This window comes from Ictidomys tridecemlineatus, chromosome 7 (genome assembly GCF_052094955.1).
Source record: "Ictidomys tridecemlineatus isolate mIctTri1 chromosome 7, mIctTri1.hap1, whole genome shotgun sequence".
NCBI classification, from domain to species: Eukaryota; Metazoa; Chordata; class Mammalia; order Rodentia; family Sciuridae; genus Ictidomys; species Ictidomys tridecemlineatus.
The window spans coordinates 198,018,693-198,033,870 of NC_135483.1; the positions used below are offsets into that span (position 1 = coordinate 198,018,693).

At 53.7% G+C, this 15,178-nt stretch overlaps 2 protein-coding genes across 20 annotated transcripts in view; one reads left to right on the plus strand and one right to left on the minus strand.

The window, feature by feature from the left end:
* Sned1 (sushi, nidogen and EGF like domains 1) overlaps positions 1-10,811 on the plus strand; it is a 66,934-nt gene extending 56,123 nt beyond the window's left edge. For 8 of the 18 annotated variants that reach the window (XM_021719625.3, XM_078018419.1, XM_078018423.1 and 5 more), the window contains 4 exons: positions 973-1,089; positions 1,696-1,783; positions 5,273-5,355; positions 5,994-10,811. In XM_021719625.3, coding sequence (XP_021575300.2) covers positions 973-1,089; positions 1,696-1,783; positions 5,273-5,355; positions 5,994-6,028 — 323 coding nt within the window. In that variant the 3' untranslated portion in view covers positions 6,029-10,811. Of the gene's footprint in view, positions 1-972; positions 1,090-1,695; positions 2,107-5,272; positions 5,356-5,993 lie in introns of all 18 variants that reach the window. The other 10 variants (XM_078018420.1, XM_078018422.1, XR_013424483.1 and 7 more) reach the window with 10 other exon arrangements.
* A 139-nt stretch (positions 10,812-10,950) lies between these two features.
* Mterf4 (mitochondrial transcription termination factor 4) lies at positions 10,951-14,967 on the minus strand. 2 transcript variants are annotated; one of them, XM_013364901.4, is made up of 4 exons: positions 14,851-14,967; positions 14,243-14,555; positions 12,135-12,319; positions 10,951-11,499 (listed from the first exon to the last, which is right to left on the minus strand). In XM_013364901.4, the coding sequence occupies exons 1-4, from the start codon at positions 14,869-14,871 to the stop codon at positions 11,167-11,169; spliced, it is 852 nt and encodes a 283-aa protein (XP_013220355.1). In that variant the 5' UTR covers positions 14,872-14,967; the 3' UTR covers positions 10,951-11,166. The 2 variants fall into 2 exon arrangements, with proteins under 2 accessions (XP_013220355.1, XP_005339691.1); XM_005339634.5 differs by having other exon boundaries at positions 14,075-14,555.
* Between the last annotated feature and the right edge of the window lie 211 nt (positions 14,968-15,178).

Below are 15,178 nucleotides of genomic sequence, written 5' to 3' on the forward strand. Positions count from 1 at the left end.
AGGAGAAAGGGGACATGAGAACGGCCCTGCGGTTACTCAGGGTAACAGATGAGTGTGAAGCGGAGGGGCCCAAGCTGAGCGCCTGGGGTCAGTCTGGAAAGTTCATTTTAAGTACATCAAGAAGAACATAAGGAAGGCCCAGAAGACAGCAGGGGGAGGGAAGAAGGCAAAGTGGATCCAATGGGGATGGAGGAGGGGGGCAGTGACCTGCAGGGGCAGCAAGGTCTTCCCACGGCCATGAACCATGGGATTGGAACTTGGAGAAGCCTTTGAGGAACATGCTGCAAGTGTCGGGCAGGTGGGGCTCCATTAGATGGTGCGATGGAGACTGAGACTCCTTCAGGACCAGACATGGGGGAAGGCCAATTCTTACTCTTTTGTGCTTTAAGTTAAAATAAAATAACAGGTGTCTTTAAAAATAATGACAAAAATGGGGCCAGAGTGTATTCAGGGATGGAGGCGAGGCCAGGCCAGGCCAGCTCCTCCCAGGCAGCACTGCTGACCACCTTGGCCTCCACTATAGCAAGATGCGACATGCTAGGAGGTGGGCAGCCAGCACTCACAGGGCACAGGTGCCAGTTCTGCACACAGGGCTGTCTGGGGCTGGGGATGTGGTGGAGAAGTCTCTGCCAACTGGGGGCAGACGCTCAGAGACAAAAGGGTCTTGAGTTCCAGGCAGAAGCAGCCGTGTGTAGGGGTGAAAGCAGAACAACCTGGGGGTGGCCGCAAGCCAGGTGGCTCACCAGGAGGCCGTGGGCTCTCTCCTCCCTGCTCCCTGAGTCATGAGGTCAGGGCCAGCACACCGAGGCCCATGTTCCCTTCTCTGCTGTCTGTGTCACGAGCCCACAGCAGCAGGGCACAGAAGGCCACAGCAGGAGGGAAAAGCCTGTCACGGCTGCCGTCGAGCACCCAGTCAGGTGCCAGCAGGCTCCCTAGGACTGGGGTCTGACCTCTCCTGGTCTCTGTTTCCAGGCGCCCCTGAGAGCTGCTCAGAAGGTGCCTGTCAGAATGGAGGCACCTGTGTGCCAGGTGTGGATGCCCACCACTGTGACTGCGGGCCAGGCTTTAAAGGCAGGCGCTGTGAGCTTGGTAAGTCAGGGCTGGCCACCCAGCTGGGAACTGGCCTCCAGGCGCCTCTTACAGCAGTTGTCACCAGGCCCTGGCAGGCTGGGCACAGGTGGCTTTGTCCCAGGCCTTCCAAATTGAAGGGCCAGAACAGAGGCCTAGAGCATCTAGGAACAGAGGCTGACAGGCAAGGAAACCGAGGAATGATCTGTGAGTCCCAGGGTGAAAGGTGGCCCTTGGCTGCAGGGGCTGAGAAAAGTCAAGAACGGCAGCCATAAGCAGCAGCCGTGCCACAGTGGGGTGAGGCTGCAGGAGACAAGAGAGTCCACGGGAGGGACATAGGCTCCTTTGGACTGAGTGTCCAGGTTGGGGGCAGAACCCCCTATACGACTACACTAGCCTGCAGACTACGAGGTCACCCCAACCAGGGCAGTCTCTGCAGATGCTGGGCAGCCCTGGGAGGAGGTCACTATCCCAGGGGGAAGCTGGCACAGATCCCCAGGCCCAACAGGGTCTAAGAAAAGCTGCTTGGGTCTCCCTCGGGCAGGGGTCTCTCGCGAGGACAGGAAGAGAGTTCCTGTGGCATGGAGCCTCCTCCTAAGCCTCTGCCCTTCTCCTTTGTGCCGGCAGCCTGTAAAAAGGTGCCCCGCCCCTGCACTCGACTGTTCTCGGAGACAAAGTCCTTTCCAGTCTGGGAGGGAGCCGTCTGCCACCACGTGTAAGTTGGCTGCCGATGATGCTGACAGGGTCTTCACTTTCCAGAGTGCTGTCTTACTAACCCCGAGGGACGGAGGCTGCAGAAGACACTGCTTGGATGGCTCATGCCCACCACATAGCAAACCAGGGGCTTGAGGCAGAGGAATGGGCCTAGGCCCCTGCGGCTCAGGAACAGTGGCTGAGAAGAGCTGGTCCCTGTCTCTCAAGCCCTTGGCTCTCCTCTACACCCCCTAGGCCCCAGTGGACAGAGGGTCCTATGCCCAAGGATTCCAGGACCTGACCTCCCTCTCTTCATCACAGTCCCTGGAAAACAAATGGCACATGGTAACTTTTAGTCCAGCACTGCCACTGACTCATGATGTGGTCTCAGACAAGTCACCCATGTTTCCGTTTCCTCATTTGTAAAGCTGGCTGTGGAGGGACAGTTGCCTCATTCATCTCTTGGGACCTCCCCCTAAATCCTGTGACTCTAGGTGGTACTCAGTCATTTAGGCACACCCTGACAGCACTGTGTGTGCCAGGGTGCTGCAGGCACAGTCCACCAGGGACATGGGCATTCAGGCTGACAGGGTGCTGCAGGCACAGCCCACCAGGGACATGGGCATTGGTGCCATGCAGTCACAGAAGGTGGTGAGTGCTAAGGAAGGAAGGGAGAGAGGAAGTGAGCCTAGGGGAGCCAAGTGAGGGCCATGCTACATCAGACAGGTGACTAAGGTGGGCCTCAGGGGTGAGATGACACTGAGCAGAGGTGGAGGCAGTGGGAAGGAAGAAGGTTCCTGAAGGAGCATCCCTTTCTGGCCCTGCATCACGTATGCCTGGCATGTCTGAGGACAGCAGAGGAGTGACACGAGGACACCCCATAAGGATGGTGGTGTGGGTTGTCCATGAAGTGAGGAGTGACTGAAGGTCACTCAGCAGAGGAGGGACATGTGACAGCACTTCACAGACTGCTCTGGAGGCTCCACAGAGGAGGAGAGGTGGCAGCCAGGGCAGAGAGCTTTGTTGGAGCTGGACGTGAAACCAGGCTGAGGACAGAACAGAGGCAGTACCAAGCTGCAGGGCACAGAGGCTGTGTGATGCCACTGACCTGGACTCTGTGGGGGCAGGCCCCAGCTGCTGGACTGGGCTGGTCTCAACATTGCCTGCAGCCTTGTCATGTCCCCAGCATGCCTACAAGAAAGCCTTCATTCCCAAAGGCCTTCTGCCCTTTCATTGGGAACCTGCCTGTACCTTTGAAGTGACCTTGTTCTGAACATACGGCAGCCCTGCTTCACATCCAGGGTGACATCTCTGCTTTCTATCACTGTTCAGACCATTCACATCATTCTTAGATAATGGCGATGTGGCTGTTGGCTGCTTTTTTCTATTTATCCCATCTGTTCTGCATGACTTTTTCTTCTTTCCCTCCTAGTTCAGGATTAATTGTTCAGGGTTGCTGGTCCCTCCTCTTTGGCTCATTGTTACTCAGGAGTTGCTGCAAGGTTTTCAATATGCACCTTCAACAAGCCAGGACCTGCCTTTCCTGTCTGTCACCGATGGCAGCTTAGGGGAGATCCTGCAACTGTCATCCTTTGAATCACCCTCAGCTTCTTCCTTCACACACACCACCAGCTGCTCTCAGCACTGTTTTCCACATGCTGAGTGAGTCCTCTACAGCCAGGGCACACCCACCAGCCCAGCTCACGGTCCTGTGCATCACGCCCTCAGCCTAAACAATGGGACTCTTCTTACAGCACAGGTCTGCTGGCGACCAATTCTCTGCTTGTTTGTCTGAAAAAGTTATTTCACCTTTTTTTCTGAAGAAATGTGGTTAGATACAGTATTACTGTTTGATACAATTTTTCCTCCAGCACTTTAGCTGCAGAGACACGGCCCCTCTCACCGGGGCCCCACTCCACGCAATGTGTCCTACCCCCTGGCTCTTTCGCACTCTCTCGGGGACTGTCTTTGGCCAACCTGATGATGTGGCTCTCGGTGTGCACTCTCTGGAACTGTTAAGCTCTTGCATCTCGGGTGTTCACTTCTGTCACATCTGGAATGGGTGGACCCTCTTCTCTGTGCACTCTTCCTGCCCCTTCACTTCTCTCCTGTTAGGACAGTGCTGGGCTGGTGCTGTCACCACATTCTTCCCATTGTTCAGACGTGCCACTCTGCAGTCAGGGCCGTCGGCTTTGCTTTTGCATCACCCACACAGCTGTGTGCAACTCTAGAAATTCCACTCGGCTCCTGCTCTAGCCCACCACCACTCTCTTCATCACAAGAAGCTTTTCCTTTAGATCACTAAACACATGGCACAAACTTAGATCTGTCTTCAGGGCCGTTTCTGGTCTTTTTCTGTTCAATTCTTTTTCTCCAGGAAAGGGGTCATTTTTTTTTTTAATTCTTCACATGATTCTTTGAACGTCTTATAAATTTTCATAGAATGCTGAACATTAAAAAGGTGCCAAACTGTCTCACGTTTTGTATTTCTTTTCAAGAGTATTTTCTCTGCAAGGTACTTCTGGTATGATTTGGTCTTCCTGAGGCTTGCTGTGGAGCAGCTTTGTCCTGGCATGGTTTCACCCTTCTCCGCTTTGGCTCTCAGGATGATCGGCTCCTAGGTGGACTTGCCCAGCTTCATGGGTACTCTGGCCACACAAAGTGTGACCCTGAGTTGAGCCTGAACCTATCTGCAACTCTGCCTTAGCCCAGCTGCCGGCCAACATGCAGGTGACCCTGTGCCTGTCTCCCTCTTCCCAGGCTTGCTGTTTCCTGATACCTGAAGACAGTTACTTCCTGTATCGATCCAGCTCTCTGGGAGTTCCTTCCATAGCTGGCCACTCTCTGGAGGCCAGAGTGGAAGTCTTACCAAGGCTACAGACTGGTGTGGGCTGCAGCTTTGCCTACACCAGCACTGCAGCTCCTGAGGCCTCTTCTAAAGGGCTCTCACACTAAACACTTTCCCCTCCTATCATCTTCAGATTCCTTGTGACAAGAGGTGGCATAAGTCTCCCAAGAACACAAAATGGGTACGACAGAGTCAAAGAAGCCTGATCAAGGCGCCCTGGCTAATAATGGGAGAGGAGGCAGAAACCAAGTCTCTGGCCCTCCACTGCTGCCTCTGCAGCCTGCAGCCAGGTGGCTTGGCCTTCTCCCCAAAGTCTAAACAGCAGAGCAGGAGGGTCAGAGCCCAGGGACAGGGCCAAGGGGCCTGCCCCCCGCAGTCATTGTGTTGGAACTCATTTCACTTCCGGTGCCACGTGGCTTTGCCAGCAGTTGTGAAGTGCACTCTGAAACGGTATACCTCACATGTCAACTGTGTTCAGTACAGCTGATCTTAAATCACATGGCTTCTGCCTTGGGCACTTTAACACACCCACAGGCAACCTCTAGTCAGGAAACAGTGGTCTTTCCCTCAAACACCTCTGCACTCACAGGTGGTCCACAGCCCAAGTAGGTGGGCAGCACACTCTTCGGCGTCCAGTTTCACAGAATTTTCTTGTGACAACAGGTACAAAAGAGTCTACAAAGTTCACCAAGATGTCTGCTTCAAAGAGCACTGTGAGAGTACCAGCCTCAAGAAGCCCCATACAGGTAACCCGGGCCCAACCTCTGTCCTGCATACGGCTCGCAGGGTGATGGGCAGGGGTGGTGCCATGCACCTGAGACTGTGTGTGGGTGAGATTTGGGCACACACACAGGCACAGTGGGCATGGTGAGTGAGGGTGTCACTCAGCTCCTGCAGGAGCGAGACGCTCTGGGGAGAAGCATAGAGCACTCCTGGCAGGCCAAGTGCACAACAACAGAAACAGAAAAGACCTTTTTAACCTTTGCTCATTTACACCCAGGTTCCGTCCCCAAAGGGTTCAAGGTGCTCACAAGTACTCTTTGGGGTTTTACTGAAAGAAGTGCCTGAGAACGTTATATGCTTTCAAAATCAGAGCCCCAATCTCAGTCTCATTCTTCAAGACCCACTGTGGCCCCACACCTTTGCTGGCTTGGCCAAGGACTAAGCCCCGGCGCTGCTCAGCCTGAGTATGAGGCCTCACCCCGAGGCCACTCCTGCTTCCTCCTGCCCACCCCCCCACTCTCCACGCCCTCCCCAGGTAGGCTGTGTCCTCTCCTTCCACAGCCACGGCCTCCAGACAGGGGCAGGGAACACATGAACAAGAGGGCAGAGTGAGGCAGGACTAGGGGCACAGAAGTCTCCTTCTCATTAAGCCCTTTCTTAGTTGTTTCAGGAAACAAAGTAACCGTCAAACACTGAAGAAACAAAAGGTACCATTCCCCTGTGCCCTGAGAGCTGCTGGGAAGAGGGAGAGGAGCCCGCCTACCCTGGGCCTCTGGGAGCGCGGCCACTCCCTAGGCCCTGCTAAACCTCAGGCCAGGTGGCTTCAGGATGCCCTGACTCAGGCCTCCCAGCAGACCCAGACTCATCTCCAGGAGGAAGTGAGGCTCTGGGCTGAGGGCATATCCTACCTTCTCTCAAGGGAACATGGAGCAGCTGCCACAGGGGCTCACAGAAAGCTGGAAGACCACCCGGCACCAGGAGGGAGGAGACCGCATGGAGGGAGGGCCTGAGGTGCTGAGGAATTCTGGGGAAACCCCAGAATGGTATTATACTGGAAGCTAAAATGGAGGCCTTAGTCAAGAAACATTTGGCAAATCCTGAAGACGGTCTCCGACCAGGATGGTCACATGAGACACTGGAATTCTAAGCATCGTGAACTCTGGGATGGGAGAAATTTTACCTTTGTTCAATCCAGTATTACCCAAACTCTTTTGGCAAACAAATCCCACCCAACCCCTGTCTCCCTCCACGCCACTCTGCTGGTTCTTACGGAGCACTGACACTCTTCACAACACTGTGGAGACACCGGGCCACACGACGAGACCCCATGAAGCTCTCAGCTCCACCTCTCCAGGAGCCCACAGAGCCTGCCTTCCTAGCACTGGGGGACAGGGCGGCTCTGTGGTCATGGGCCCTTTCAGGTCCTGACTTCTGGGCTGAGAAAACAGAACGTCTAAAAAGCCAAGGAACATTCCAGCTGGCTCACACATTGAGGGAAAGACAAGCTCCCCCGGGCCCCCAGGAGACCTCGAAAGCAGCAGGGTCCCATCTCAAATGGGACTTCTCTCTGCAAAAGCAGCCGACAGTGCTGGGCTCCTTCCACTCTGGGCACCACCTCCCCTGCTGACTCTGCCTCTAAGGACACACAGACAGACAGTGGAGGGCTTGCAGGCGGTCCAACCCTGGTGAGGTCAAGAGCCCACATACACCTTCTGGGTGGGAAATATCTGCATGGCAGTAAGTCTCCTGAAATATTATGCATCTTTTTAAAAGCTCACCTAGCAAACCCATTTCCATAGAAACAAATGAGAAACCCCCAGCTAATGATGGATCACCAACTGTGGAGCACACCTGTTCTTACCACACGCTGGGGCAAACACAAGCAGGAAACAGGAGCACACCACTCAGAGGCCACCAGGAACCACATGGAGACTCCTTCAACACAGAGCAGTCTGGTCGGTGCCCTGTGGAGGTGGGTGGAGGGGCAGCCACCTGCTGGTGCCAGTCTAAGAACCCAGTGCCCGCTCAGGTTCCCAGGGTGGGCACAGGTCCTCCCCCACTCCAGGCCCTGCCTCCCTGCACTCAGGCCAGGCTTGGGCTCAAAGGGCAGCAGGGAGGGCATGCCTGGTGCTCTTCTCATGTCTAGATCTGTTGATCCTTCAAAGGACTCGGGACGAGCTCACTGCACTCCACCCACCTTAGGATTTTCCAAAACCTAGGAAGATGAGCTCTAATAACTGGATTGAAAAGCATACAGAAACAAGGCCCTGGATGGGTCAGTTCCCTTTGTGACCTCTGGCCTCAGGCCTCTAGAAAACAGATGGCCAGGCCTGTACACACATCAGCCCCCAAGAGTCACTGAAGCACCTACGATCTAGCGCAGGGTATGGCATCCCTGAGCATGGTCTATCCTCCACACAGCTGGCCTAGCGGGGCCGTTAACATCACTTCCGCAGTGCTTAGAAACCAGCCCTCAGATTCCAGTGTGAGAAAGGTCTCCCGAACCAGGAGGAGGACAGACTTCTACCACAGACGTGGGCAGTGGGGAAGTGGAGACAAGGTGAATCCTCCTACCTGCTGCACATCATTCATGCTGTACATGGTCCATGCATTTGGAGGTGGAAGTGTTCAATACTACTAAAATGGAGCTTGGACAGTTTCAGGCTGCACCGTGATGGCAGACTCCTTGTGCAGGGCAGTGAATGCTTCTGGCTTGCAGATCAGAGGCTCTGTGGCCACTGCTCAGCTCTGCCCCTGCAGCATAGCCATGGATGTGCAGCTGAATGTGCGTGGCTGTGCTTCCCTGAAGCTCCACTCAAAAGAATAGTCACAGGGTGGACCTCTGATCTGTGAGGTCACCTAGGCTTTGGCCTCATGTAGTGGAAGCCATCCCCTGGGTGACAAGTCACCACCAAGGCTCCAAAGACCCACAGAAGACTTACACAGAAAAAAAAAAAAAAACCCTCCTCAGAAAGCCAAGGCACACCACCTTGAAGCAGCAAGGTCTTCTCGCCAGTCTGAAGGTAACAGAGGAACGCTCTGGGCAGGCTGGGCGAGACCACATGCAGGGGTCCTTTTAGTTCATGACCAGAGCAGACCTCTGGGGCCTCCAGGTAGAAACAGCCTACCACACATCATAGAGCACGTGTGCGCCCAGCACCGCCCCACACAGCTGTCTTCTCCCTGCAGTGTGGGCACAACTGGAGCAGTCAGGCCCCCTTTCTCAGTGGAGGACTGCCACTGACACAACCAGAAATGGAGCACAGTCACATCATGGCAGAGGCCTCCTTCCTCCTGGGGTCTATCAAAGCATTCTTTGAAGAGGTGCATTTTAGATTTAACTGAAAAGTGTGCACAGCTGTGCACTATGAAGTTTGCTGTTTTCAGAAGGGAGGAAGAATGATTCAAGAAAAACCCTACTGTGCCCTGCAAACATCCAAGGACAAATGGCCCCAGACACAGTTAGTCAGAAGCCAGTCCACAGACATGCAGGCTGACCTCCACTGCAGCACCAGGCCCATCACCGTCCCTCTACATGACACCCCAGATCATTAGGAAATAGTAGGACCAAGGTCACCCCACTATAGGAGATGAGACTTTCTCCACCACCCTGAAGACCAAGACCCTTAGCCCCCAGCCAGCCATGACCTGGACCCGGGTGTTAGCTCAGAGTCTTTGTTTCAACAAGAGACAGAGCAGGATGCTGTGCTGTCACGCTGTCAACCCACACTGAGGCCACACAGGTGGAGTGTCTGGTAAAAGAATTTACCAGACTGTGTCTGGGTTACAGTCCACCCAGACATCCCAGGGAGTGGCCACTGCTATTCTAAAATGTCCTTCTTAAGACTAACATCTTCCTCAGAAACACTTCAAGTCCATCTCAGCAAAGGTCACATGGGACCAGAACAAGGAAATCCAAATGCCAAGGTCACCGTCTGCCACCAGCAGTTGGGATAAGTGGCCCTCTAACCACACTCAGGCCACCGTCTGCCACCAGCACTTGGGATGAGTGGCCCTCTAACCACACTCAGGCCACCGTCTGCCACCAGCACTTGGGATGAGTGGCCCTCTAATCACACTCAGGCCACCGTCTGCCACCAGCACTGGGGATCAGCGGCCCATCTAATCATGCTAGGCTTAGGATTCTTCTCAGCTCTCATGGGGCCCAAAAAAGTGATGGTCACTGGATAACACAAAGTGAAGAGCAGTGAGCACCTGCACTCCCCGTCCACCCACAGCCACAGACAGCCCTCTACCCACTGCCTTCACTCATGTGCTCCCTGTGGAGACCCATAGGCCAGGGCCAGCTGACCAGGCCCTGCACCTTCCCTAGCAGGACCTCCTCCACTAGCAGCTACTGCTTTTCTTTGCAGTCCAACCCCGTGGTGCGTGGAGAGCACGGGCTCCTCCACACCTCAGCACTGGACCCCCACAACCCAGCCTAGGCCTGCCACGACCCCACTCTGAAGGAGGAACACAGCCTGGTCACTCACCTCCTGCAGTCCTCACAGACAGCTAGCTGCACTCTGCTCAGCCAGGCTGCAGCAGGGTTCTGAGCCTTGGCACTGACACCTGGGGCTGACCACGAGTGTGGGGCTCCCTGTATGTCAGGGTGTTCTGCAGCATCCCTGGCCTCTGTCCATAGATCCTAGCAGCACCCTACACCAGGGTCATGGCAACCAGTATGTCTCCCAAGACTTCCAGCTGTCCTAAGGATCAAGGTCACCGCCAGGTGAACACTGTGGCCTTGAAGGATTCTCACATACATGAGAAGAACGAGGCCAAGCATCAGAGGGGTGTCATGTGACTAATCAAATGCCACCAAGCAGACCCAAGGTGCTTTCTGTAGCACCAGTCCTCGCAGTACCCTTAGGAAAAGCAACAGAGAACCTTCTAGGAGGCCCTAGTCCTCTGGGCCCTCTGAACACTCGCACCATCAATGCCAGGCTTCTACCTCAGAGTTTGCCTCACCCCATTTCCAGCATGTCACACTGCTCCTCACACCCCTGTTCCCCAGGGTGATGTCCACACCCTGGGCATTTGAGGAGCCCTCTGGAACAAATCCACGAGCAGTCCTGGGCCTGCGCTCTTCTCCTCTGGTCCTCAGAACCTGTGGTCGCGCAGTGGGGTATGACTGTCTAAGCCTGCTCCCCAGCCCCTCCCAAGCCAGCACTCTCCAGGCCATCACTCTGGCAGGCAGCATGAGCAACAGGTCAGAGAATCAGGCCTGGAGTGACCACCAGGAGCTGGCAGAAAGCCAACATGACTGAGCTGGAAGGACGGGTCTTCAGCGACAAGTGCTGGAGCTCTGCGGGCCTGCAGAAGCCATGCACAATCCCAGAACACATCACCAGCAGCGCCTTTCATTCTGCTATACACTGAATGCAACTGAGTAGCAATGAGATGTTTTGGATTAAAAACAGGAGTATTTTTATGGAGACTTGCTACTTGTTTTCATAAAATAAAGTGCTATGATGTACTATGGCCTTGATTTTACCTTTATCACCACAGGACATACACAAGGACTCTTCAGCCAGCAGGCCCTCCTCCACTCCCTCATGGTATTAGCACTGACATTTTAAGACAGGAAAAATCAAATCAAATTTGCAAGTACTGAGTCCCATTTTAAAAGTTGCCTTTTATTAGGATAGAACAGTGCCTCCCACAAAACCTGGTGACAGACCACACCAGGGCATCCTGTGCGGTCTGAATGACTTTTTCATTAGAAGACCTGTGTTAGAATGAAAAACATTGAGAAAGTCCAAGTGAAGCTCCCAAGGCTTGGAAAAGGTGCATGTCCCCTGACAGGCCCAGGCCCTGCTCCCCATCCTTCGTCACAGCTGCTCCTCTTTGTCCTCAGATGTGCTGCTCTCAGGCTCCTCTTCCTCTTCCTGCTCCTCCTCCTCCCGAGCCAAGAGCTTTTTAAAAACCTCAAACTCTTCAGCAGAAGAACAGGCTGTTTTGGCCAAAAACTCACTTTCTGACACTCTGAGAATGTCCTTAAGCAAAGGGTTAGTGATTTGCGTCTGCCCTTTCTTGTCAGGGGTTTGGTACCGTCCTAGGCGCTCCAGGTAGCTGTGTCTCTGCTTGATCTTGTTTACTGAGTACTGAAGGAAGTCAGTCCTCACTATGTCCAGGTGCTTGACTCCCATCCTGAAGTATGCATACTGGGAGACACACACAGTGAGGGCTCCTCCCCACACACTCTAAACCACACTCTAAGAGCACTGAGAAAGAAAGGCCTGACTAATAACAGCAGAAACTCACTACTATACTGACCCTTGTGTGGAAACTGATGGTTTTCAAAGCGATTTCAAAATCTAATACTGAGAAAAACGCAGCAGAAAGTAAATTAGTGGGGAAGAAATAACACTATTCTTGACAAACCCAGGAGGAGGCTATACGCGTGGAGGACCATGAGTGTGGAAAGTGCAGGCAAGACTCAGAAAGCACCCAGGAATCCGACCCAAGTTGTCATAACTTACTCAAACATTAGGCCAATTATCACAATTACATTTTCAAAATCAACTGCAAAAATATGTTCTAAGGAAAGGAAAGTTTCAGCTGTTTCATAGCTGTTTTGGATACCCACCTAGGACTCAGAGAATGTCATTATTATGGAAGAAATAGAGCTGGTCTGATCTGGAAAGGAGGAATAATAGAACCAGCAGCATGTTTCCTGGGACCAAGGATGTCATGGAGAGGCCCTTCCCCTGTCCACTCAGAGGCTCCCTACACACAGAACCAACCTCACTACACCCAAACCCTTGCCCTTCCTGCTGGCTGCTGCAGCTGTGCTTACCTGGAATTTGTATTCCAATTCATTGGGGTCCTCCTGAAGAACACCGGGGCATCTGTGCAAAATCTCAGTGACCTGCTGAGCTGTGAAAAGGCACTTCTCCTTGAGCAACTTGACAATGTCATCAATGTCCTGCTGACGCATGGTGAAGACCTCAGGGCAACCGTGGAGCATCCGCCTTAGTTTCCCTGAAGAACATGAAGAAAAGGACAGCACATAATTTCACGGTATGCCAGAACCAAGGACTAGCTCCAACAGCCCTGACCGAAGCCTGCAGGAGAAGAAGGAGGAAGGTCCTTCCCCAGAGCACGAGTGCTTGTTCCAGCTCACCACAGAAATGACTTCTAGACTCACAGCCCACCCCACCTCCCCGCCTGTTTCTGGCTTCCCATCTGAAGGTGCTAGCTTCATGTTCTAGGTCTCCTCTTGCCCTCCTCACCTAGAAAAGAATTTTACAGGGTTTCACCAGGAAGATCAGACAGCAAGATGGGAAACTGGCTTCCTCAGGGTGGGACTACAGACTGTGGTTTCTCTGTTTAATAAAAACCATCACTGAAGCACTGTCCACCAGCACTCTCAAGACCTGGGAGTCGGACCTCAATGAAAAGGCTTCCATAACAATAATGATGATGTTGAGAACACAAGAAAGATGTTCCCAATACACAACCACAAACAACAATGCCCTAACAGGGTGACCATGTGTTCTATCCAAACCAGGTCACCTGGGAGTGAGAGAGGCCTTGAGAGGCCTTGCATTAAGATGACTTGTACAGAGGGGCACAGCAGCACCTCTCATCCCAGCAACTCAAGAAGCTGAAGCAGGAAAACGGTGAGTTCCACACTAGCATCAGCAATTTAGAGAGTCCCTATCTCAAAATAAAAAAATAAAAAGGTCTGGGGATGTGGCTCAGTGGTAAAGCACCCTGGGTTCAGTCCCCAGGACCACACACAAAGGCAGATGGTCTAAATTGGGACTATCCCAGGCAAACTAGGGTATATGGTCTTCACAGGAAACACTCAGGAAAATTCAATAACTAGAAACTGAAAGTCACTTTCTTTAAACATTTCAGTTTCCCAAACACTGTCTTACTAAAAAGTGAGAAATGGATTTGGGAGTTTAGGTGTTATCTTCATTTCTTATAGCTATGCTGAGTTGCTAATTAATAACCATAGCACATACCATATTAAATCTAGTATCTCATATTACTCTTTAAGAGAATTATACAAGACTACCTTCTTGTTTATTTTCTGGACAAAGAATTCCATATAGACCCTAATAAATAATGGACCCAAAAATATTCCTTTTCAATTAAAAAAAATTTCTAGGAAGTGAAAAAAAAATAATAATGGAACATCTCTGGTCAAAGTGGTTGGGGTCCTTGAAGCAGACAACATCCTCTTTCTCCAGAAGGGTCTTAAAGTGACCCAAAAAACTTCAAGGATCTCTGAGGTGTAAACACCACTGGAGGAGGGGGACAGCTATAGAAGCCATTCTATCAGCTTCCCAGGAACCTGAAGGATCTCTCAGGTTCCCCTGGATTCTCGGTCTTTATAAGCGATGGTGTCCTCAGCCCTACAATACACAAAGCATAAAGAACACATCACGTGGGCTTGCATGTCAGAGCCTCCACATATGCACACTCACAGAGAGACCAGCACCACACAGCAAGAGTAACCTACTGAACACAGACCATGTGCCAACACTGTCCTGGAAGCAAGAGATCCTAGATCAACACACTACACAAGGCCTGCCCTGGCCGCGGTTCTCACTTCTCCTCCTAATCTCCCCACATTCTTTCTGCAATGGCTTCTGCAAAGGCTGCAAACAGTCTCCCCTGGGACACTGAACTCTCCCTCAGAAACCTCTCCTAAGCCATCACACCTTAAGCTCCTCCTTCCCCAACTCTGACTCTTCTCACACCACAAAAATCTGCACCCTGTACCTTCCCCAAGGCCCAGCTTTCGCAGGTAATCGGAGCGCTTCTTCATTTGTACCACTGGCAGTTTCAGTAACTGGGGACTCTTCTTCAAGACCACACACACAGGCTCGGGATTCAGACCCAGGAGTATCAATTCTGAAATGATGTCCAGCAACTGCTGAAGATTGGCACCTGGCAATGTGCTGAGCAAATCCTTGACTTGGGCATCACTGAAACCCATGTCCAGGAGGGAACTGATGACCTTTTCTGGCTCTAACGACCCACTCTCCACAGGTGTGCTCTGCTTCTCAGGGAGGCACTGAACAGGATTAGTGCTGCACCCCGGTGGCTGCACAGAGTTTCTGGGTCCCGCACGGAACGCCTCCTCCAGGCTCCCTCCAAGGGAAGCGGTCGAATGTTTAGTCCTTCCCCGTTCGGGGGGATGAGAAGTCCGCCTGGCCCAGCAGGCCCAGGAGAGTGGGACTAGGCGTCGCCCCCCGAGGACCTGTAAGACAGAAGCCACCTGCAAAGCGGGAACCGACCTCGGAGCCCCAGGCTCACCGAGGGTCGAGGACGCCGGCGCCCGCCAGGCTGCGGGACTGCGCGGTAACCGCGGGAGCCGGGGAGGGAGAGGCAGCTGTCTCCAAGCCCCCGGGCATCACCTGCCTGAAACCCCAAACTCGTCCCCCAGACCCCTCCCACCACGAGCCGGCCAGCGAGCCTAGGCACCCGCCACCCGCTCCCCAGGCCTGCCCGGCGCGGCTCCGCGACCCAGTGCCCGGTCCCGGTGGCGCCCTCACCTGCCGGCCAAGCGCAGCCATAGCGCCGAGGCGGCGCCGCAGCACAGGAAGCGAGGCCCTGCCCGGTCCGCCACTTCCGGTCCGCGGTCCGTCCCCCCGCGCCCCCCAGCGCCAGCGCAGGTGCTCGGGGCGTGGGTTCCGCCCGGGCTCCCAAAGCCGGGAAGGCGCGCTGGGCCGGAAGGCACCCAGGCACTCGCCTCCTGGAACACCGCAGCCCTCCCGGCGGGCGCTGCCGCTCCAGACGTGCTCGGAGCCAAGCCTGGGAACCAGAGCGCCTTCCCAGCCACCTTGGAGGAGGACGAGGTTTACTGCTCAAAAGCGCCATCTT